Source organism: Temnothorax longispinosus, chromosome 10 (assembly GCF_030848805.1).
Source record: "Temnothorax longispinosus isolate EJ_2023e chromosome 10, Tlon_JGU_v1, whole genome shotgun sequence".
Taxonomy (NCBI): domain Eukaryota; kingdom Metazoa; phylum Arthropoda; class Insecta; order Hymenoptera; family Formicidae; genus Temnothorax; species Temnothorax longispinosus.
In genome coordinates, this window is record NC_092367.1 from 7,649,741 (window position 1) to 7,674,968 (window position 25,228).

A 25,228-nucleotide genomic window follows, 5' to 3' on the forward strand; every position below is an offset into this window, starting at 1 on the left:
CATATATATATATATATATGTATATATATACACACACAGAGCAGTTCTTTTCCGCTGACTTGTCTTCTTTTATTTCGACGAATTCGGAAGTGCGCGAACGCGAGTGACAGTATGCGGAGCGCGAGTGAGTCCTGGGGCGTGACATTTTATGTTACGTTTTACACACTCACTTGCGTTCGCGCACTTCTAAATTCGCGGAAATAAAAGGAGACAAGCTAGCGGAAAAGAACTGCTGTATGTGTGTATGCGTGCTTATATTGTTTGTGCATACGCGTTTTTCTTTTCGGTATTTATATAATATATATATATATAATATTACGTACGCTTAGAATTTACTAAATGACTTCTGTTTAATTACACATAATAATTTATACACATAACTCTTATATATTCTCGAAAGCAATGGTAAACGACTAAAGTTATACAGTATACAAATCATACTGTTCTCTTCTCGCCGCAACTCGGATACAGCGTGTTTTCGGTTTTCTTTTTTTTTCTTCGTTTTTAACATGTTAAAGAATCCTACATCTTGCGCGCGATGAATTTATCGTGTCCGTCTCTTTTTCACACACGTAACGAACGAGAGACACGCGCGTCTCTTTACGTTTATAAAGATTCATTTCTCCCTTTCCTCTTTTTCTTGCGCAGTTAGTACAACGAATGTTAATTAAATCTTTATTCGCTAAATCAATTTATTAATCCATTAGCCTTAAGACTTTATGTAAACATTTCTTGTTCTCTTCTCGCCTCTCATATTCAGCAGACAGTCATCACAGAATGAGAATGAAATATTTTCCTCGTAATCTAGTAACACGTTTAACGCAGTCATGCACATAGTCCCATATACATCTGAAATACACGCAACCATTCAAACCGTGCGATTGATTCAATGAATTGTGTATATATATATATATATATATATATATATATATATATATATATATATATATATGTGTGTGTGTGTGTGTGTGTGTGTGTGTGTGTTTTATTTATATTCTACTTGTGTTCGTTCCACGATCCGCATTCGAATGGCACCATCAGATATACAACGATATACACGCATGCTAAGTGCCTTTAACCATATATGTATTTGATCATTTGCGTACTTTTATACGGCAGCATTATAGTTTTTTCATCTGTATTAATTGCACTGTACGCAAGGTACTATTGATTCACCTCATCTCGTTCTTCCTTCTTCCTCTCTCTCTCTCTCTCTCTTCACACATTAATGTAACTCCTCTCGATGGAATTACAGGTCACAGTGGCGAGAGTACAAACAAAGTTGATGAGAATCGTGGCACGAACAATATGAATTTGATTTCCTAACGAATTTCACGAGTCGCGCAATCATTCACATCGCGTTTGCTCTTACTCGACTTGTGTCGAGTCAGTTACTCCTAAATTAGTATAGCACTTATTAAATGTCACTATTAAAGAGATACCTTCTTTCACACTTTCATCTCTCTCTCTTGCACCGATAGTAATAATAATAATAATAATAATAATAATAATAATAATAATAATAATAATAATAATAATCCATCTTTAAGTCTTCAGCTAGACATCTTTCTAAGAGACACGCAATAACGAATAATTTAATGATACGAGAGAAAACGGGGTACGAGGGGACGTAGTTATATTGACGAGTTTGGTAATTTTCCTTTCTTTTTTTTTTGTTTCTTTTCTTTCACGTTTTCTTCTCACATTCACGCGCAATAATAATAACGTGATCCATCGTTTTTCTTATAGCGATTTGGATTAAAAGTGATTATCTTTACGGAACGACGTTGTATTCGTCAGTCTCTTCCGATCGTGATTCTTCGCGTCTTATATAATCTATCCTACTGGATATATTTTCTTTTTTTTTATAAGATCAATAAACCCCATTTCTCTCTCTCTCTCTCTCTCTCTCTCTCATACTCTCTCTTTTTCTCCGTATATAATATCTCTTATAATATATACCATTAAACGCGCGATGATGTATATTTGACGGCGATACTTTACGCTTTTTATAAAAATGTGGAGCCCAGCGAACCGCTATCGAAGACAAGAAAAAGTCAAATTCCAAATAGCACTGACGATCGTTCACCACACATATATCCTTATAGAAATGACATCATTTCGATTAATTACTTAATTTCTAGAATAGATAACGCGCTCGAGGCACAAGTAGCTTCTTTCTCTTGCTTCTCAATTTTTTTCTAAAACGGCGGAGCAATCTCACATTAGAAAATTATTATAAACATGATATGATATACAACGGAAAGAAAAGTAAAAAAAAAATATACTGCATGTGTATTCTTTGATACCTCATATATTCTGTATGTGTGTGTGTAAAGATCAAATTTAATTTTATCTTTATTTTATCTACTATTTTAAATTAAAAATTCGTGGCTTGAATATGAAACGTAAAATCGCTCCGCGTTTACCTATAGGAACAGAATCGAATTTTTCGACAAATGAAGAATTAATGAAACGACTTGTGTGAGGAAAAAACTATAGAAAGGCACGATCCACTATGGAACCATGGTGGAACCATGATATAGATACAAGATAATGGAACATTTCCTTTCCTCTCCGTGAATGGAAGAGCGATAAGATAGTGCACTGGCCCAGCTCCGAAAGATTGTGCCACATTTGGACGATTTCATCGAGATATCGATTCGAACCGAAATAAATTCGCATCTTCCATGGAAACGTTCGCTCGTTCCATATATTTCAGTTAGCTGCCAAGTTCTATACATATTTATTATATATATATGCGTCGCTTTCAATATTTTTAAAATTTTAATAAATATAACAAATATATATTTATATATGTGAGTGTGTGTGTGTGTGTGTGTGTGTGTGTGTGTGTGTATACATCACATATCGGACTAAACGATAACATCACCGAATATACAATCTCTGTTTCTGATCCCGTCGATGAAACCATCCAAGAAGAAAGTATATCTGACACTATTCCGCAGCTCACTGTTTAAAACTAATCGTCGGATACGATTTATTCGTGACAAATGGTAACGTGGAAACGTAAGCGCATGCTCTATACAATTTTATCTCACCTGTATTCTTATGCATTCGCTTTTAACGTTCAGAGTGAAAGACGCACTAGTGTTTGCCATAAAATTAGATTTTTTGTTTTTCTTTTTCTGGAAAAATCGCAAAGAAACTCTCTCTCTTGCTTTCTCAACATTAATAAATGCATTATATATATATATATATATATATATATATATATATATATATATATATATATATATATAAAACTAGGATATAAAATTCCGCCATAAATCTCTTATAAAAGCAAAATCGCGCGTGCCGTATGGACATCAATTGTGATTTCATCGCGCTCACGTAAACTTTCGAGATTTTGTGCATAATTTTTAACTCGATTCTGCAAATCTCGTCGACACTAGAATTACGAAGAACCCGCTCAAGCTGCTACTTTCAGTAGGTCAGCTCCTAACAATGACCGTCACGACAGTCGCCCATCACAATGACAATAATAATTAATATTTTAACGATGCTATTCGTTTTTAATAAGATTCGACAATGCGAGGAGATTTGTTCGTGATTTAATCTTAACCGTGGCACGCAACATCCAATTGCCGCGATATGGTAGATGTAGTTTCGTACGCTCTTATTGGAAATGCATAACGTTCTCGAATTCCGAAGCTAATAGGATCATTGGATAATCAAATATTTTTAATTGTTTTCAACTGTTAACTGTGTTATTTAGACTGAGAGTTGCATTATTAATCCAGATTAGCGATCTTCGACGTCAATACTTTTCCAAAAAGAAGAAAAAAAATAATCAAGCATCAATTCTAATATTTCAGACATAACTTTAGACGTTTCCTTTTTGAAACTCTTGTATTGTCTTTCCATTAGCTGTTTCTTTTTCTACATTTGGAGGGAATAGACTAAACCAAAATTGGCGATAAGCGAGTTAGCGCAACTGAGCCACGAACCGCAAAATTCTGACACAGATAGTTACGTGCAATAGCTCGTAATTACGGCTCCTTGTTAACACTGTTACTTCGGATCTCCTTATATTCTCGTTTACGTTACGCTAATTCCAATTGCACACGTGTCTACTTTCACTTTCGCTATTTAAGGCTACATAATCGGCAACGTGGTCCACAAAGAATATTGCTAAAGACGAAACAATAATGCGCTTCGCGGGCAACGTGCTGCATTTATTATCTTCCTTATTTTTTATCGACGATTGGCGTTTGTATCGCGTAATACCGCATTGCTTTCTTATATGTTGCCCATTATCGGCTTAAATCACATTCATGATCGCCACAAGACGCTCGTTGCTGTATCTCGCGTTCGATCATCAACAGGTGACGGCGTTTCATCGATTCGATGCGACTTTCCCTGACATTACCGGTCGCTCGTCACTCACCCGCGATTCAAATTACAAGACTCGCAATTTTGAACGGGTCCGAAATCACGTCATCGCTTTCCCTCGATAACACAGACTCTGTGACACTGTCGTATTTACAAATAATAATAAATCTGCGCAAATTACGATATATTTCGCATACAGTATACGCATGTCCATTTTTCTTCTTACGTACGATAAAAGAAAAGAAAACTTGTGCGATCTTGGTGTCTATGTATATGTAATATAGGTATGTATATGTCGCGCTATATATACATACATATATAGTTGCGGCCACGTAAATCAGCTATTTATTCGGCACATCGCATCGTCTACCTCACTTTTGCGTACACGCATACTCGCACACACACACACATATAAATGATACATTATACACTCATGAATTCTTTCTTTTTCATGGTCTGTGAATAATAACGACATTGTCCTTGCATGTCACGCATACTAACACACGCACACAATACACACAAAACGTACATACTGTCGTGGCCAGTAGCATGGACAACAGAAATCCGTCATTACGTGACTTCGATTTATCTCCTGTTCGCGCTAATTTCCGTTCGACGTCGCTACATAAACCTCTCGAAATCAGAAAATAGGGCGTACCCGTTACTTGTTCTCTTCTACTATGGAAGAAGAAAAGAAAAGAGGAGAAAGGAAAGAAATGTAGGCATGAAAATACTTATTACTCGTTATATTCGCCTTCATTTGACTTTGTGCCGAATGTGAACATTCAAGTTTCACGAAAATTTGATAGATAATCACGAAGAGATTCTCTCCTCTTTCTCTCCCCCCCCCCCCCTATCAGTCGTAGTAAAAATAACGTTTCGCGAACTTATAAATAATGTTACAAACTATGACTTGTCTGTACGGTCCGTACTTATGTACGATAAAAGTGCAAATTAGACACATGACATTAAGACGACCGATTTATTCCATTTCTTCGCCGAACATTGCGGTATCAATGATTTTTATTCTTCCATCTTTATAAGAACACGCTAAAATTCTTCGAACATAATTCTACCATTCTTTAACCCGTTGCCAAATAAATGAAATAAGACATGACGCAAAGCGCAGAGAGGAATTTTGCTTCGCGATGTTTACGGTCGTTTTTTTGGTATCATGCTTCACGTACTTGTACTCGTACATCGATATTGTATGAAGTTACAGTTACGTAGTTGTAGACACGTCGGCATGTAGAGGATACCTGTTATGTAATGTCCCGAGATTCCTATATTCTCGTCGGGTTACGGTGAAAAGTGTAAGAGTCGCGCGCGAGATATTAATGTAACAAGTTGAGCGGACAAAATACAGTGTAATGTCATTGAATAAAATAGCGAGATAAAGAAGAAGATAAAGTTGCGTAGGCATTTGCAAAAAACAAGACTAAGATTCCTTAAACCTTAAAAATAATCTTGCGAAACAAACCGAAACGTAGCCGTTTCAATTGGCACGACAAAAAGATTAGACTATAAAATATTACAAAAACACGATTAACAATCAGTTAATAAAGAAAGACAGAAATAACGGTCGAGTGTATTACAGTATGTTACACAAAACCCTCGGAAACTCGCTCATTTCATATTTTTTAATTCTTATTTTACTTGCTTCGATTTGATTCCCGTTATTTATGCGATAAATCGGTACTCACGACAAGTCGGTAATCGGCTAATATTAACCCTTCGTTTACAACATGCAAAAAAGATTCTTTTAAATTAGACTATTGGAAACAAGATAGATTGCGATTATAAACTGTTCATGAACTATCAGAATTTGCAACATTAATCGCTATGAAATAGCTACGTAATGAATTAATCACGAAAGAAACTTTAATCAATTCAAAACTAAAATTTTACTGTAAATGGTTCTACTTTTGCTAGATCCTTGTGTCAATATATAGTTAAGAGATTAACCGAACAATGCGTGTGTGAAGTGTGTGTGTGTGCGTGTGTGTGTATGCGAGCGTGCTGTGCGCAATTTTATGGGATTCTTTTCTGTTTCGATTATACCGAAAACTCTTATAAGCGACGACGAGATATATGACGATGTGTACGTAACTATGTATGTACATACGAAGAACGTACCAGTGATATTATATCGTATACGCACATGCATAATCCTCTAAACTCGATACGCAAGCACACAATGATATACGCACATAGACCAAGGATGCCCGATTCTTCTAGAACAAGAATGAAGTCGATAATTGACAATGTAAATGTGCGAGGACTCATTCGTCGAAATCTTCTTTTTCTTTCCAATATATCATTATCCAAGCTAGTAAGATTATATTATTCTTTAATCCTAATTATTTATGCGTTATGTTATTTCTCTTCATTAATACAATCGCGGCCAATCTTTTTTCTCTTAATGCATGCCAAATTTTCAGACTTAATACATATCTCTCACAAAAAAATATATGTATGTATGTATAGTTTCATCGTTTTATAAAATTATTATATACAATTATAAATTTGTGATTATTTATTTTTAAATACTGTAGCGAAAAAATATTTGATTTCCGTATTTCAATAGGAAGGTGACTGGAGTAGCCGCTAATTAGCCGTCTTCAAACTGCGTTGCTTGATCTATGTATATACGTCATTAGCGCGCAAGCATTTCGTTATTTTTTGATACTAAAGTATAATGAAAATCGAGGGAAAGTTGACATGGCTTATCGCACACGGGATGTTCAAGTAGCGACGACGAGGAAAGTGGGATGTATTTGTAGTGGCAATGCGCAAGCAATAAGATTTTCTCGCAAATCGGCCTTTTTCTCGTTTCGGGACCGTAAAAACGATCGATACCGTTCGATCAGGAACGTAAAAATTTGTACACGTTACCACGTATCATCAAGACGCGACAATTTCTCTGAAAAAAAATGCGAGATCCGAATTCCAGGGTGAAAAAAAAAAACGATTACCCTTACACAAGTCTCGAAACGCCGTGCGCGTGCAATGTATCGCAAAATTATACTTGCGTGCGTAGCAACAAAGAACTTGAACGTGGCACATTTCTTACGTGGGCTAGGGCTAGATATACAGACGATTGCTACTGCGGGTAGCGCGCGTGCCTAAGTACAGAGAAATTAAAAAAGTAACTCGATTTACTGTTTAAAATCGGTGGAAAAAAGGGAAATCCATATCCGTGAAAGATCTCGATCGTAAGAAACGTACATTAAAACGATGAGAATCCGTGGACGGTCACCATGTACATATACTCGATACATAGTTATATAATTAAAACGCTCTTCGAAATACTGTAAAATCTCACAAAATACTCTTCTCGTAAAAAGGACGCGGCTGAGACTCCTACAGGTCGGGCCAATGTAATAATAAAAAGAATCGAGATTCGGAAGTCGAAGGCTCAACAAAAGAAAACGAAGAAAATGAGAGACGCGGAGATTCTAAGCGAGATGTATACGGAGGGGAGCGAGGCAAAAGTATAGCGGAGATTCGGAAACGAGTAAGGAGGAAAGTCAAAAACGATAAAAGTTCTTTCTTTTTTCTTTCTTCTTTTTTTACCGGAGAGGTTCGCCTAAGTCTTAGGAAACATCCTTAACTCTAATCTGAACGATAATTCACGTCAAGAGTGTGTTGAACGAAGAGGATCGTCCCTCGAATCACATCCGACGACGACGTTGGCCCACGCTTATGACAGGATTCGCGCGTACCGCCACGAAGCGGAATAACGTGCGAGAGGAATAAAATTAACGAGGTAATGGTTCACACGCGCGATCGAACGGCGCGAGAGAGCGTTTCGAATCCCGCCGTCGTTCGGATACGACGACGAGCGTTCAGCACACTCTTTCATCTAACTCAAAAGAAGAGTCGAGTGATCGAGAATACGCGGGCGCTTGGAGAAGCCGCTCGTTCGTTTTCATCGAACTGCGCGACTCACGCTGTGCTAGGACACGCGGGATCGACGTGTCGACGTCGACGCGCGGTCATCTCGCGTCGTGCCTCGCTCGCGGTTTGGCGCGAATTTATTCCGCGCGAGAAGGAACTCGCTTCGTACGCGACAGACAGATTCTATTCGCACAGCGGAGAGTTGATCGCGGCAGTGCGGCGGTGCAGCGTATCGCCGTACTGACTCTCGTCTGTCTCTGAATCTCGTCGACGAGGGGAAGCGCGATCGATTCGCGCAGAGTCACTCTCAGGGTCCACAGACGCGATCGTTCTTCGCGGACTACGGCTTTTCGCCGGCTTTTCTGGACTGGCGAACAAGTCCTACGCGTTATCTGAATACGCCCAGGCATGTGGAACTCTCGCGAGTCCTCGCGGCCACGGTTCACGGCCACAGCTCGCTCGCTCATTTGATTCGCAGTGGCTGCAACGACTCGAGATGCAGCACGAACCGTGTGACCGTCAGGTTAACGAATGATGACAGGAGACGTCGGCAGAAACGAAGTCACAAGAGCTCGTATTGGCGCAGGTGCATCCGCTGGATGATGTCCCGGCAATCGTTGAACACTCTCTTGATGTTTTCCGTGTCGACGGCACACGTGAAATGCGGGTAACAGTAGTGCTTGCCGTCGCCGCTCGCCGTACTTATGCGCTATAAAGACAAGCGAGTCTCGCAACAACGTCAGAATATCTTGGACGCGAATAACTTGGGTCGAGAACAACCGCGATGATCGATCAGCGACCAACGCGTGTATTACATGCATTATACTTACGAGAAACTCGTCTCTAATAAAGTACTTGGCCCTTATGACGTCCGGCAGTTCCGAAGGATCCGCCGCCATCCCGGGCTCGACCGGTGTTTGGTAGCGCGCGAATTCCGGGAAATAATCCTCTAGTTTGTGCTTGCCCGCCTTGATCTTTTCCGCTAATAGATCTTGCTTGTTTAGAAACAGGATCACCGAGATCGTGCGGAGCCACCTGCGAGAAAAGAGATAACGATCGTCAGAATCGTCGGAATATCGATACACGATATATCGCGAATTTTAAAGATGCCTGTCGTAAGGTAGAAATCGGAGCTGCATACCGATTGTTCCAGATACTTTTGAAGAGATCGAGACTCTCCCTGAGTCTCAACTTTGTAGGGTCTTCCCTGAGTACCATATTATAACTACTACACGCCGTGACGAATATAATCGCCGTAACGTCGTTGAAGCACTGTATCCATTTTCTTCTCTCGTCACGCTGGCCACCGACGTCGAACATGCTGCAAAAGCGGAGAAACGTTCAATAAAATAAGAACCTAACTGCGGCATCGCGAACCGCGTCTAACGATCCGTCCCCTTACCGCAGTCCTTATCCGTTTATATTAGGACCGTTCGGAGAAATAACACTGCATGATATTACAAAAAGCTAAGCCGCATTTCCAAGTCCTTTGACTTCTTATAGATCTTCGTTGAAAATAGATGTGTCCAACCGTTTTAGAATTTATATCACGCTATTATATATCGGATTTTCTTAAAATGATACTCGACCTTTAAAGTTACAAACGGACGAATTTCTCGAGTATTTGTTAAAAGCGAAACGGTTACGCGCGCGCATACGCGAGAGAGGCGACAACAAAGGGGTGTGGTGGGCCTATAGAAAATAATGTGGGGCACCGCGCCGTACGTGACCTGCGAGTGAACGCAAAAAGGGAAAAAGTTGCGGAGGCGTTAACGCGGTTAACGGATTTCAGCTTACACGTTATAACAGTGTAAGTCTTGCCCAGTAGCGGCCGTAATACATATAGAAGTGCTAGGGTAAGATGCGCGCCGCCGCCACCGCCGCTTTGCGTTTATATTTACCGTCGGCCGATGTTACTGTAATACGTCGGCTATATATAGCCCCACGACATTGGAATAAAGCGCGCGCGAGTAGCAGCGTGTCGCACTATGGGACTTACTGAAAGTTTACTTTGTCGACCTGAAATCGCGTCTCAAAAATGCCGGACGTGAGAACTCGACACCTGAGGATATCCTGCAACAAAATGCAAGCACACGTTACTCCTACACGTACGTAAGTAACGACCGCGCGAGATCGCTTTGTCAGCGCCGAGCGCGCGAGGATCTATAATGATCGGAGTAATTTCAATTTTGCAACGCCGGAAATATAAAGGGGAAAATAAAGTTTCCGACATGTCTGAACTCGTCTCGAAGTTACCCCGTCATTATCGACACCAGAAGATTCGAACGAAAGGAAAACTGTAATAATCACCTGTTCCGTGGGCGTGTAATCCGGCTGTTTTACGATGGCTACCTTATCTAGAAAACTGAAACAGAACAAAGGAAGAATTAGTGAGATTTACCTGCGAGCGTCTGATTCGATTAGATAATTCATATAATTTTTCGAAAGATTTAGATTCGTTGCGAAGCAGCCAAAGCAGTGTTGTAAACATTTGCAGAGCACCGGGTGTGTATTTTTTTAAATATTTATTCGACATATTCAATAACTACGTGTGCCACGGCATCCGCAATATTCCATGAATATTCCGTGCGTTACGCGTACCGAATGGAAAAACGAAAAGACGTGCATTCGACGCACGTTTCATTAAGCGAACGTTACCAATCCGAGAAGGAACAATTGCAAATTTTTATTGCCACTTGGCAAAAATACGCCTAACTGAACTGCGCAAGACATACGCGGTGTTTCTATCGAAAATTTGTTTGTATCAAAAGAGAGAATCTTCAACAGTAAAATCTCGTAAATTATTATTTTTCAACACTATTATAAATCTCCTAATTCATCAATCTGTGCCGAGCTGTATGCAAAAAAAAAAACGTTAAGTATATCGATAAGAGTACCCTGCACACCTTCTATTCGACGACGTGGTAACATGAATTCGTCAAAATCAAGTTGAACTAGTTTCGATCGATATGCGGGGCATCCGCGATAACAATCATTGTCAATCAACCGCATCGTTATCGTGAGAGCCACTCCATACGTCCGTATGTGGTCGAAAACGTGTATCTTTCGTATGCGATATAAATGTAAATCAAATTTTTGTCATTCAAGTCTTGAGTTTTCGTATTTTCGAGCACGAACATAGACGAAAAAACTAATGTACACATATAACGTATCATGAGAAAAACACGCATAAAAGATATCTGCTCTAGAAGCGACATGCGTGTTGAGACCTCGTAGACATTATTAAAATAAATCGCGTCACAATTTCTATTTTATCGAGATTCGATACGAGAAATCCAGAATTTAAGTTACGCCATTTTGACAAAGACAGGAGGCTTACGTCGTAAAAGTAAAGAAATTCGAAGCAGAAATATCGAAATAGTGCATCGAGAAAGGTATGCGTGTGTGGCGATCTTGTCGCCACGGAATTTTTCTTCGCGCATGTATGCATTTATTTTTATCTATTTCTTGCAAAGTGCATAGAGGAGGTATGTACTATGTACAGTACATAGCACGTCGTTTTTCATATGCTTCAATTTTGCACGTACGAGAGCTTCTCAAAATTTACACAGACCCGTATGCTTTCTTTATATAGTCTAGAGTCTAGAGCTAGAGTGTCTAGACTACAAAGAAAGCATGTGCCGAGCGTGTCGAAGAAAAAGGCACGAATCTAGAAAGAAATAATCCGATAATAAAGTTACTTTTTCCTATATCATTTCTCTTTTGTATTTAATATACTGATATATGTATAGATACACGATATGCTCTGATCTCCGAACTCAATGTAAAACAGTTTGCGAGAACTGATACGAGAACGAGAATGAGAACGAGAACAAAAGCTAATGAGTAAATTTTAAATTGTACATGACGATACTTGTATGTGGTTTAATCAGCATTACAATAAAACGTTTATCATTCGCGTCAATGTTAGATATTATAATCGAGTAATTTGAATAAAAAAAATCTTAACGCGCCTTTTAGATCTCTTTGAAAGACACCTGTAAAAAGTATACGTTTAGGATTTTTACGCGTGTTCTCTCACTTTTAGAGAGAGATTTGTTTCATTCGGAAGAATAATTCGACCGAGAACTTCTATTTAATTAAAAACCAATGCTTGACGGCGAAAAGCGACTTATTCTTACCCCGAAGGGGTAATAAAGCATATTAGATCACGCAACAATAAATCGTATTATTATATCCGCGCCGATCTTTTGTGGCTGTTATTCGCGATATTATCGCACTACATAGTTATATTAGTTGTACGAGAAACAGCGTTATATATTGACCGCATAACATTATATACGTATCCCCGTACGTCCCTGGTGTAGAACCGCGGGATAATAATAAACCATGTTATTATATTCGCATCGATCTTACGACTATTGCTCGCGGTACGATATCCATCAGATTGTTACAATTACATCAGACATTACCGCTGTACAACAACTCTGCATCGCGCATTATGCATCCTACGTATCTCCGCGCGACTCGCTGAAATAGAACCGCCGGATAATATAATATAAACCATCATCATATTATCACATTTGCATTGATTTTCTACCCGGATTGAGATAGGACGTACCGATTATCGATAGTATATCTCGTTACGTCCCCCGCTGTTACCAAAATTGCCAAATTATTTTTGTCGCGTGTCTATCGATTTTAGGGAAGAGCGCGTGCAGTCCTCTCGAAATAAGAAAAGAGGAGGAAAAAGCGGGACGGTGATCGGAACGTAAAGACACGAGAAATGCGGAATCGAGTGGTCGTTTTTAACCGCTTAAACGCGTCGCCGGAATACGGGACAATAACATAATGTTATCAAAGGCGGTCGCAGGCGGTCGATCGGTCGGAGCCCTCCGACACAGTGTCAACTTTCCTCTTTCGATCGAGCCGCGTTCCTGGGTCGGCCGGGCTCTTGAGCCGATCCCTCTTTCTCTCTCCTTTCCTCTCCTCTCTTCTCTCGTCGCTCCACCGGACTCACCGGAGCGAGAAGAGTGCCGTGCTCCTGCTCGGTAGAGTCTCGGACCGGGACACGTAGGATGCCGCAGGATCCTACAGGAAACGCGTCGACGATAGCGCGCACACCGCCGTCGCGTCGCGACGGAGAACGGAGAACGGAGAACGGAGAACGGAGAACGGAGAACGGAGAACGGAAACGGATGCTGAAGAAGGGCGAAATATCCCTTGGGGAGCGATCAAGGGAATCTCTCTTTCTCTCCCTCTCTGTCTCTCGCTATTTCGCGTCCCGTGTTTATACTCGCGTTCGCCCGCAGCCTCCGTTCCTCCGCCCTGTCTCCACCCTCTATCACCCTTTCGAAGAGCGAACATTCTCTTTCTCTCGTGCGCGTTCATGTACACGCGCGCGCGCGCACACACATACATACATACACATACACACATTCAGCTCTCTTTACCTTTCTCATATACCCGCTCTCATTCACTCGCGCCCGTTCCTTTCTCTATGCCGGGACCCTCTCCCTTCGCGATCCAGCCTCCCTTCCTGCGCACTGAGAGGGCGGAGGGAGCCCACCGAGAGGGAAAATCGATCCTCGACGATGTCCTACCCTAACTCCAACCCCTCAGCCTCGCCGGGTGTGCATACACGCCCCTCTGGCACCCACTTTTCGCGATCCGGGTCATGGGTCACTGCCACCGCTCGTTCTATGCTCGCCGTCAATCGTATATGCAAGGGTTTAACACCGCGTGCGCTATTATCGCGGAAAACGTTATAAAACGCCTCCTCTTTTGCGAGATAATTAAAGGTCCGCGTATCGGGAGTAGTAGTAGCGATAGCATTTATTAACAGCTCGACACTGATTCTATATTAGAAACTATATATTCTACGAGACTATATATATATATATATATATATATTTCAATACAGTTTCAATAATAAACCACAAAAAAAATTAAGGACTGAAAATTTTATCGAAATAAAAATTAAATGATGACGTAATAAAATAATATTAAGAGGATGCAAAATAATAGTGTAAAAAAATAATTTGCATACAATACGATGCCACATAAATGATCTCGTCAAGATGTGTGCGGTGGATAAATGAAAAAGCACTTGGTCTTTGAATGTGCTCGAAAGATACGACAGTAAATCGTGCCAAGTATATCGACGACACTAACGAGACGTAATGCGATTACAAAACTATAATTTGCTTCTAAAGGATACCTGATGTTTGTGTAATAGCTTTCTTCCCGAAAGCATATAGTTGGGAGAGCCTGCTATTATATTCAAATTAACGCAGAAAACTTTAACTTTTTGAAACGTTATACTTTTTATAAGTACGTGCGATTCGGTCGATTTTCGACGAGAAACTTTTGCCTCGAAAATACATAAATACTTTTGAAACTCTTATCATGAAATTATATATTAGATGTTTTTCATTCAACTTGCATCATTATATCGATTCGAACCGACTAACTCTGCTTCGGCAGCAAATTATGATTGTGATATAGGGAGAAGAGAAAAATGGAGCTATAGAGCAAATTCCACTTCTTTATAGACACAAATATACTCTCTACTCAGAAAGTATATATATAATATATCCTTCGAACATATAGTTATACATACACAAATGTATTTCAAATATATTATAATTAAAATTAGAAATCAACTTTCCTTTATGTTCTTCTCAACAAATTATAAAGAAAAAAAAAACGAAAATACATCAATTTTACATAATTAGAAGAGGACTAGACGTTACTCGAAATTACATTGCAGCGTGCTTTATTCGAAGGTGTCTGTGTGTAAATAGAAAGTCATTGCCAAAAGCGATCAAATATCGCGCGATTTATCTAAAACGAATACTATACGGTTAGAATGTGAGAAAATGTACGTCGAGTTTCTATAGTTCTCGCGATATACGATAAAAGGGGAAAGAGAGATCCGCGTATCTGCGTGTCTATACGGTCATATAGGCTCGCGAGAGAAGGTAGGTCATGGAATTGGCGCGCTCCACCAGAAATGAGGCTATCGACCTCCAGAGAATTGAAAGAGGAAGGAGGTCGTGACCTACTGGCGGCTGCTGCTGCAGAACGATTTTCTCGTTATCGTGAACACAATCCTCCCCGTTAACACAACCCTCCGCCGAGACCTTGAGGCGAGCAAACGTGACAACGTTGTTTCTGACAGCGATCCGGGCCAGTCAAAACGCGTAACGTCAGCGGGAAATAATAAATGTGACCAAGAGTATTGTACAGAGTTGAAGATCAAGCCTAAAATTCGTGCGTATTTTTTCGAGGGATTTTGAAACACAGGTATATAAATAAAACACTTCAATTTACTCTTTTAGTTAGCGATGAACGCCGCTATCGGTAATTTGCCGCTTTCTCTCTTATCCGGCGATTTGTTTATATCGAGAATAAAACGTAGGATCCTGTATTTAAGATCGTCTTTTCCTACAAAGCAGCTTACATACGCGAAAAGCCTGTAACTGTCTCCCAGCCGGACTTTTCACACACATCCACATTTCCGCTCCGTTCACTTAATTATTTTCTATCCGATATCTCGCAGCGCTTGTCGAACTCTATCGCCGCAAGCGAAATCGAACCAGCACGGTGCGCTTCGTAGCGATCGACAAAATGCCGCGTCGGATTTTTCAACCGCTTCCGGTTAAAGGTTAAACGTTCGACGTTCGTTCGCGAAGAATTAATTCGCGACGACAAAGCGGGGAAAACGATGAAAGCCGGATCGTGCGCGATAATAACACGTGTATCGACTGGACTTGGACGGCGCAAATCGAACGCGCGTTTGATGTCGGCAGCAACAGCTAGCGAAGCCCCTCCTGTGCTCTAAGCTCCGATCACGTTATTGAGCACGATATAGAATATTATACACGAGGTGTTGTTAATCTATATAGTCCCATATACAGAGCCCCACGGACAATTCCGAGGGGATGAGTTTCCTTTAGCGAGACTGATTGGCCGCCATTCTCTTTAACCATTTCTCAATCCCTTCGATACGAATACTTGGTACGTGATTTTAAATAAATTTTTAATTTTCTACAATAAATGATTTCACCCGTGATTCGATACTTCTTCAACGAGTGTTAATTCTAAAAAAGTCCTAATAGCTCCTAAAAGTTTGGGATGTAATCAACTTTACGATAACTAAGTTCAAATTAGCTGCCAAACGACATTAATCACCGACTGTCTACGCGATCCTTATCTCGCTAATACATATGCATGCATATGTATGCATATACGGTGCGATGACACCCGAGACCCGAGACACCCCGTATGCAGGGCCGGTAGTCGGAAAGTGGGTAACGGGTTAACTTCTAGAACTACACCTACTCGACATGTAGATGTAGGGCCGACGCCGACGGCGACGTATCTATAATCAGTATGCGGCTTATGCGCTCAAACCGCGCATAAGCCACGACGAATCCATCGCACCGTTTGTACGTACATAAGGCGTATAGCGTACTCCGGCGAGAATCGATAATGTTACAATGAAATTCTCGAGTCACAAGCAGAATAGGCCAAGAAATTCGAGATCGAGCTGAAAATTTTTCGAATCGCAAACCGAAGGAAACCGCGCCGCGCCACGCCGTGGTCTCGAAAAGGCTCCCCCCTCTCGACATCCCCCGTGGCTCCGAGGATATAAGATGAGCGGTAGTCCGATTACGTTTTGGCGATTTTAAAATCGCCGTCGTTCGATTCGATTCGATATCGCGCACAAGGGAGCCCGATGGCCCTGATCTCCTCGCTGCCATTACAAATTGGAGTTTGGAATTTCAACGCTCGCGCGATCATTCGCTCGAATCGCAAATATTTGACGGACCTGGCGATGGCGGTTCCAACCGCGCGCTACCCTAACGTCGCCGACGTGTGCGGCAGCTCTCAACTGTAAACATTAAACATCCTCTTTGTCTTCCGTAAGTACTTGGGCGGGCGTGCAAAACGAGAATTTTTCTCTTATCCGATATCAAGCTGGAGTCCTATGGATAATGTCGGCTTTCGTCACTCGTCCCTTCTCAAAACACTAATTTTCCATCTTTTTCTCTCTCGTTAAATTTTTTCTATTAACTAGATCAGAAAAATCCAGTTCGATCGATGATTGGGGAAAAAAACACGCATCACCCAAAAAGAACGGAAAATGTCTGTAATCGTTTGTCATTAAATTCTTAATTCGATGAAACTCCCGTTTCGCTATCGTAAATGCGATTATTACGATAAGTCGCAAAGGGCGACTTATAATTAAATTAGTCGTAGATACCTCCCGTAGATCAAAAAGACGAGATCAAAATAGAGTGTAATCGAGTTAATTGTAGTATTAAAAATTTCGGGTTTCTTCATTCCCTAGCTTTGTCCTTATAAATCAAATACAAAATTTTCGTATTCCAACGCACGTTGGTAGCAGAATACACCTTCTCGTTTGGACGTTCCATTATTTCGAGGGTGTTGGAGATAAGAACGAATAAAAATAAAAAGAATCACTGTGGGCATACCAATGCAATGTATCGACAGTGAAGAGAGCGACGCGCGAGAGCGCCGGCTATCTATCCAAACATTTACGAGCTATGTGTATATAGCAGCATCAATAATCCGCGCGATATATAGACTATAGTGCCTAAATATAGCGGCGCGTGTTTCCTTTTTTAAGAGGCGTCGAGGTGTGTTATCGCGTACGTGAAACGTCGCTTACTTCTACAATCGAGACGAGACGCACGACGCACGACGCACGACGCACGCTTAAAATACTGCAGTAACGACACGCGGTATACCACATGCACATACACATGCACGCACAAATGGAATTATATGTTTTTCTCTTTTTTTTTCTGATAACAATTACGCACGTGCACGTCCTCGGCTCATTACCTCGCGTCGACGCTAAAGATCATCCGCGATCCGGAAATAATTCCCGTTAAACCGACAATCAATAATCGCGCGCGTTGTCGTGCACGGTACGCGGGTGATGGACAAATATTTATTCTCCATCGCACACTGACTCAGATTCGCGATATTTTCGTGACGGAGTACATATCGTTGCGCCGTATTTAGTGTGCGTAAGAAGGTCACACTTTTACTATGTCAATAGCGCGTTGCGTGTTTACAAAAGAAATTTCTACTGGCGAAATAACGATTATCCGAAATCGTAACGCTCAAAAAAGGCAAATAAAATCAAAGACAATATTCTCATCTCTTTTTGGATTTCTTTCTCCGGAAAGACTCACGGAAAATTCGTGCGATATTTCTGTTGCGGTGTGTCAGAAATTATTTGCGAAAAGCAGGATATGATAAAATTTGCGCGTTTGCCTCTACCTCGTACGCTACATACAGTAAATAGGCGAACGTATCTTTAATATATTAAATGCAGTTATAGGCACGGCCACTACATGCCGCTACATACCGCAAGATTATAGCCATTTTGCGTCTCCGTCATCTACGAATACGCTGAGAACGCTATATCTCACCACCGGAGCGCGATGTCTAAAAATACATCGCGCTATTTTTAACGTCAACCATTCGTGCGCTGCACACAAGAGAGAGAGAGAGAGAGAGCCACACCGCCGAGCCGCACTAATGGAAAAAAAAGAGAAAATACAAGAAATCCGCGATAATGCGATTACGAGTAGCACGAAATATTGATGAAGGCGAGAGAGAAAAAGAGAAAGAGAGACTCGTGTCTCATCACTCGCGAATTTAGTAATATACCAAAGTTCGAATAGAGAATTTGTTCGACGAAAATGCATGTGTTTTTCCTGCTCTCTCATATTGTGTAAGGCATTATTTATAAATATGATAATTACTCCGTTTATTTGCTCCGTTTTATCTCAAAATTTTCAGAGTTAAAATTTTAATAGATCGATACAAATTATGTAAGATAAATCGATACACAGAATGTTCCTGGGTATATTATGTATGTATATCGGTAAACGAATGATGTCGGTACTACGATTCTACAGAAGAGAACGTACATGTACGAGACTGTCAAATTAAAGTGTTTGGCGACCTGACAGGTGTGAAAAACAGTCACATGCCGATTGTTGGCTAAACAGATAAGGTCGTAGTTTACGCTAGGAAGATTTACGTCTTTTCCCTTATATACGTATAAAGATCTGGTGCAATAATCCTCGCGTTTAAAATACCAACTACTATTGCATTCGATCCGGCCGTTTACAGTTCTCTCGTCTGTCAGATGCATTCGCTATCGTAATCTCATCGCATTACGCGACGATGCCGCTTTATACAACCAAGTCAACGCTCGTATCATCGAATTAGCGTACAAAAAAGCTCGAGGTTGGGTCAATTTGTCGAGAGAGTCTCTGGATAAACGGGTGGTCCCTATTAAAGTGATTACCTCGTTAAGGCATTGTCTCCATTGGCATTAAATCGGTGTCACAAGTCTATAAATACACGCGCGCATATCGTATCTATACATATGGATTTTTTTATAATTTTTTTCTGATATATTTGACACGTATAATAAATTTTTGTTCACATGTACAAAAATTAAATAGGAAAAATTTAAAAAAAAATGGAGATACCTGTTAAGTACTACAATCGAACGATAGAATAAAGTAAAGATCAAGCTGTATTTGTTAAACTAGATTTGTTCTAAAAAAAAGATCTCGTCCAACGCGACGACAGATTCGCGATGCATGGTGGTGTTATCGACGAGTAAGCGTTATCTTACCGCATTTCTTATCATGCTCATGATATCACCCCCGTAACAGATTACAATAACCGCGCCTCATACTCTATTCGCGTATATATAGAAAGATCCAGCGATTAACGAATCAACGGGTAAGTACGCGAAATTCAATTGTTTTGCAAAAAGCGCATCGTATCAATGAATTAATGAATTAATCACGCGTTAAAAATGTTTGACGAAATTTATTAGTTGTAGATTTATTTTGGTATGTTACTCCAGCATATGCGTATCCGCGCGAATGGGCTGGCTGTGACGCGGCGTCAACACGGTCCATTGATAACGATGCCGGTTGTGCTATTTTTATTCCTCGCGGCTCAACTCCAAGCCAAACGGTATGACGTATCGTTGAACCCTTTCACAAGTTTATAAAATAAAACGACTTACTATTTGGCGCAGTCGATGAGTTGATACTCGTTACTCCTCTCGAAGCTCTGTTGAACGCCTCGATCTTTCCAAAGAGTTTCGACGATTTCGTAGAATTCCTGAAAGCAGAACAATTGACCATTAAACCATTAGACTCGATTGCAATGGCGCTTCTGCAAATCTTTTCGGAAAAGAAGCCTATCTCCCATCCTAAAATATACGATCGTTTCGAATAAAAAAGAAAGCAGCGTGTAATAAATTACAATAGATGTTTCCAATGTTGAGGATTTAAATCGAGGATAAAAATCTGTCGTGAACTAAATCTTTTTGAATTCAAAAGCGCAAGGCGCAGGTAAGTATGCGACCCAGTGAGCAACCCGATTCCCGATTGCGATGTAAAGACTCCGCTGCGCGCTGGAGTGAATTGAACGGCACAAGCCTCACAGTACGACCTATTCGCGTATATTTATAGCACATTTATCACCGTCTTTATTGCACAGAATTGCCAGGCTCTTGTAACGTTTGACGTCTAATTCGTCGTTAACTCGCCGCGAAAAAAAACGTGCTGCCCGCAAAGTCCGCGACATTGAAAAATGAAGCTGAACATGCGCATCTATACATGCGAGGAATGCGTAACAAATACCGTTTAAATCGACCGCAGAGATTATTCAATCCTCGCCTCGTGATTTATCGGAGAAATATTTCAAGAAAAAAAAAATACCGGCGAATCGCTTAGCTGCAAAAACGATTAACGGGTTCTTATCAATTTCACGTGGTCGGAAAAGTTAGGAAATATTTGCAAATTGAAAATCCAGTTGCGACATATAAGTATTTTTATCATTCAAGGTCCTTTTGATCTCTCAATTATTTAAATCTCGACAATCCCATATCCCTTAAAAGATCAGTGGAATTTATTCTTCTTTTCTCGCGCGCGAGGCATTATATTCAAAATTCGCACTCTACCATGACGCATTCCACGATCGCATTACAGCCCATGCCATGCATTTAGTAGTAAGTTAAAATCGTAATTTGAATGTTACGTAAATAATGGTGGCCACAAGGCTACACGCTTCGCGTTACTAGCAGAGAATGTCGGGCGCATTAATAATTTAGGTGTTATTGTGTCGGGAAACTTAGTTTCCTTAAATACGTGGGAGGTAAATTTGCGGAAGGTTGACTTTGGTCACGGGTTTCTGTGACATAACACATTGATAGTCTCGAAAATTATGAGAAAACGATAGGATAGACGTCTTGTTTCGAGAGAAACTACTGCGAGGATGCGTTCGCGATCGAACGTCAAATATTTTAATCTCCGATATATGCTAAAAATAATCTTCATTCTATCAAACGTTGCATTGCGTATAGAAAATAGTTAAATATAATGTAAATCTCTTTTTCTCTCTCAAATTTAGAAAATATACAAACTTGATTGTATCAAAATATAACGTAAATATACATAAAATATTAGTCAATACAATAAATATTACCTGGTGAATTGTTTACTAATAGCAACGATGTTTGAAAGTTAAGAATTTCTCACGATCAATGACGCGCTCTTGTAAACGGCGCGAATTAAAAGTTGCCGAGTAATCGTGGTGCACACACACACACACACACACACACACACACACACAAGCATGCTAGCTGCGTGCATAAATCAACGTCGAAACAGCGTAAAGTATTATTAATTATTTGAGCATTCATGCAGCTGTATCGTGTTCCATCGCGCGATGATATTCCTGGCGAAACATACAAATGTGCACGGATTGCAAAACAGAAGTTTAGTTCGTATAGTCTGCAGTATATTCGCGTGTCTAAAACTCTTTCTCTCACACAACCAGGATTTTCTCAGCGATTAATCATTAATTCAAATAAAATTTTTGACGACATATTAATTCAAATCGAGAGAATGACTTGATAAAATAAAATATCGAATACCGCGCGTCTCTGATAATAATTATTTATCGTTTCCAATAATAATGACGCGTTTAATGATACTCAATTATTGTCGAAAATGTAATCTTTCGCAAATATGTTTAATGGTCGGTACTGTCGGTAGTACACGTGTATCGAATCGTGGGTCAGCTGTAGTTAAGCCATTTTTCGCGAAAATTTTCCCATAGACTTATCTTCGCAACGAAAACCGCATGCAACGGATCGGCGTAATTGACAAGCCTTGTAGTTGGCGCGGCGTGTGCCCTTTCATCGCCTTAAGTGTCGCGGCGAACTTGGACAGGACACGTTCTCTCGTGGACAGCGGAAGTCCATCCCGAGTGTTGTCACTTGGTGCAAGCTGCAAATCACGCAACAGTCGCGACGGCCGCGGCCGGCACGGCCGGTGTGCTTGGCAATAACGACGACGGTTATATTAATAAATTCTCCTGTCGATGCTATTTCCACGCTTCTAATACGATCGATGGACGGACGCATCGTCGATCCGTCGTTCGCCGCCGCGCGCGAGGAAGGATCGCCGTGTGTTGGTGCCATGCCGTGTCTCCGCCTATTATCGCGATTATGCACGTACTAATAATTTCGTCCAAACGCGTCATTCTCTCGCTAAGTCCCTAAACATCGCGCCGCCGCCGCCGCCGCAAAGCATGTAACTCGGCTAAAAATATAGGGACACGTACACGCACACGCACGTTGTAAACGTCGTGTGTAGCGTGCGGGTAAAAGCCTCCCGAGAAGGCTCGCCTTACAGATTAACAATAAGTGTAATTCGTTTAACGCGAGATAATACGAGTGCAGGAGTCGCTCTTTCAAATTGAGATATTTCAATATTTATATTTAATTTGGCATTTATTATGTTGTATCCTCTCGTGTCTGAAATGTTTTACCATACCACGACACACCTTCTGAAATAATATAATTACATATAGTACCTAGGTATACCGATCCGTTCGTGCATTCGCCTCTTCAGTAAAAATACAAAATATACCCAAGTAGGATTATTTTAAAAATTAAAATTACGTATTACACATTTTCGAGTGAATATTTCAAGCATCAGCATTCTCTACGTCTTATGTAATTTCAATTTTTAACATTATTTTCGCATTGTTATTACATTATTTGCAAGTTAATATGCGCCGATTATATCTCAATCGTTTCATAAGTAAAGAACCGCATCGCTGCCGATGTGTTTCGAGTTTCGAGCCTGTGCCGAAATTAAGCCTAGAATTTTCCTAAAATAAATTTCCGCGAAACACCCCCGCCTCCTCTCTCTTATCTCACGCATATGTGGAGAGCCGAATGACAGTGACAAATTAAACACGAATCGTATAAGATGACGGCAGAATTCGCGAGAAGCAATCGGAATATATCATATGTATTGCTTTGTGTCTTCCAGTCGCAAAAATAATGTCAGCGATATGCCAGGTACAATATTTATTTACTTTTTTTTAAATTAATGCAATAAACAGCAAAAGCCTCTATATGTATGATGAAATGCTCGTTCTGTTTTTCCTGCGTAATCATGGATTTATCAATTTGTTACCTCGCGACGATCTGGAAATAATGCTGGAAATCGTCGAGCGCTCTCTGCTCTTTAGCGATACAAAGTAGACGGAAGACACAAAGCGTAAATTAGTTTTGCGGATGTCACTCGTAAATATTGCGCGAATCATTATCGAGTTAGCGCAATGTGGGTTCGAAAGATTGAATCGCGCAAATCGGCGCAAAACAATTTAATAATTCAATTAATCCGGATGCATCATCGACCAACGAATGCAGGCACGTGTAACAAATAATGGACCACTCTGGTGTCCGTTTGGCAAAGATGATGCGCCGTATACAGATACACGCGTAACATCGCGCGTGCACGTTGCGATTCGCTGAATGACGCAAAATGCGCGGATTATTTCGTCGCGACGCGACGATTTTATTTCGAGTCGTGTCGCGCATTTCGAATCTGTTCTCGCGGTATCTCTCCCTCAAATGCTGTGTCTCGAGATTATCCCTTGAGCGCCTCAATCGGGAATCTCGAAGCAGCACGAGCAAATTCAGTCGGACGCTCCTAAGAACGCATCAAGTAGGGGTTTAACTATATAAGTACTATAGAAGTAGATCAATCACTGTAATTAATTCAGTTGCAGTAAATACCTATTTTATTCAGTCGTAAAACTTTTTTGGCGTGTCACTCATCGAGATACACATTCTACATGTTATAATTATATAAATCGCAACCTTTTTACCGGCGCTAGTTGGATCGTCCCTTATACTGATTGTGAGACTCGGCACTAAAATCTCTTACAGGGACAGAGAATTCGCATCGATCGATGTAAATTCCCGTTATGTACGAGTATAATGATCGCATGAATTTGCGAGCACACGTGAGAGATATCGTGTGTGTATGTACGTACGTACGTACATACATACATGAGAAATGGCGCAGCACCTCGTAGTACAGGATACTATATAGCGCACTAACATGTGCGGTGGCTGTGTAAACATTGTAAACACTGATCGTGCCACGCAGTGGTTCTCACGTCAAGAGTCCATATGTATGTATACGTACGTATGTCTGCGTGCCTCGTTACGTTAATCCGCAGATGTGCGTTCGCCGCGCCGCGTCGGTTTAACGAGACGCTAAGAAATGTCGCCGCGATGATCGTTAAGTAAATTTCGTTGCCGTCGTCCATTACGCCACACACGTATCACCGTTACACGCCTGTACCTGCGCGCCTGTGCGCGCGCTAATCGCAAAGAGCTGCTCCGAGTATTCTAGGAGTTTGTAACGCGTAACGTCCGAGACAAAAACAATCAAAACATTACGGAGGAACAGTTATTAAACAACTTATTATTTCATCTTCGTGCGCGCGTTGATACGTTATAAAAATTATCGATATTCCACACAGATCGTATATCGTCAATACGATCACAACCGTCGTCAGAATGTTATGTTAATTGCGCGCGAGACTTTGTAATGTATTTATAGAT

General features: G+C 40.7%; 1 protein-coding gene across 1 annotated transcript in view; it reads right to left on the reverse strand.

Annotated features, from left to right (window-relative positions):
- Positions 1-364: 364 nt before the first annotated feature.
- Positions 365-25,228, reverse strand: part of Galphas (G protein alpha s subunit) — a 33,566-nt gene continuing 8,702 nt past the window's right edge. Inside the window, exons 5-10 of the mRNA XM_071789754.1 lie at positions 20,315-20,412; positions 10,567-10,621; positions 10,256-10,329; positions 9,398-9,577; positions 9,087-9,291; positions 365-8,965 (exon numbers count right to left, since the gene is read on the reverse strand). Coding sequence (XP_071645855.1) covers positions 8,819-8,965; positions 9,087-9,291; positions 9,398-9,577; positions 10,256-10,329; positions 10,567-10,621; positions 20,315-20,412 — 759 coding nt within the window. The 3' untranslated portion in view covers positions 365-8,818. The remainder of the gene's footprint in view (positions 8,966-9,086; positions 9,292-9,397; positions 9,578-10,255; positions 10,330-10,566; positions 10,622-20,314; positions 20,413-25,228) is intronic.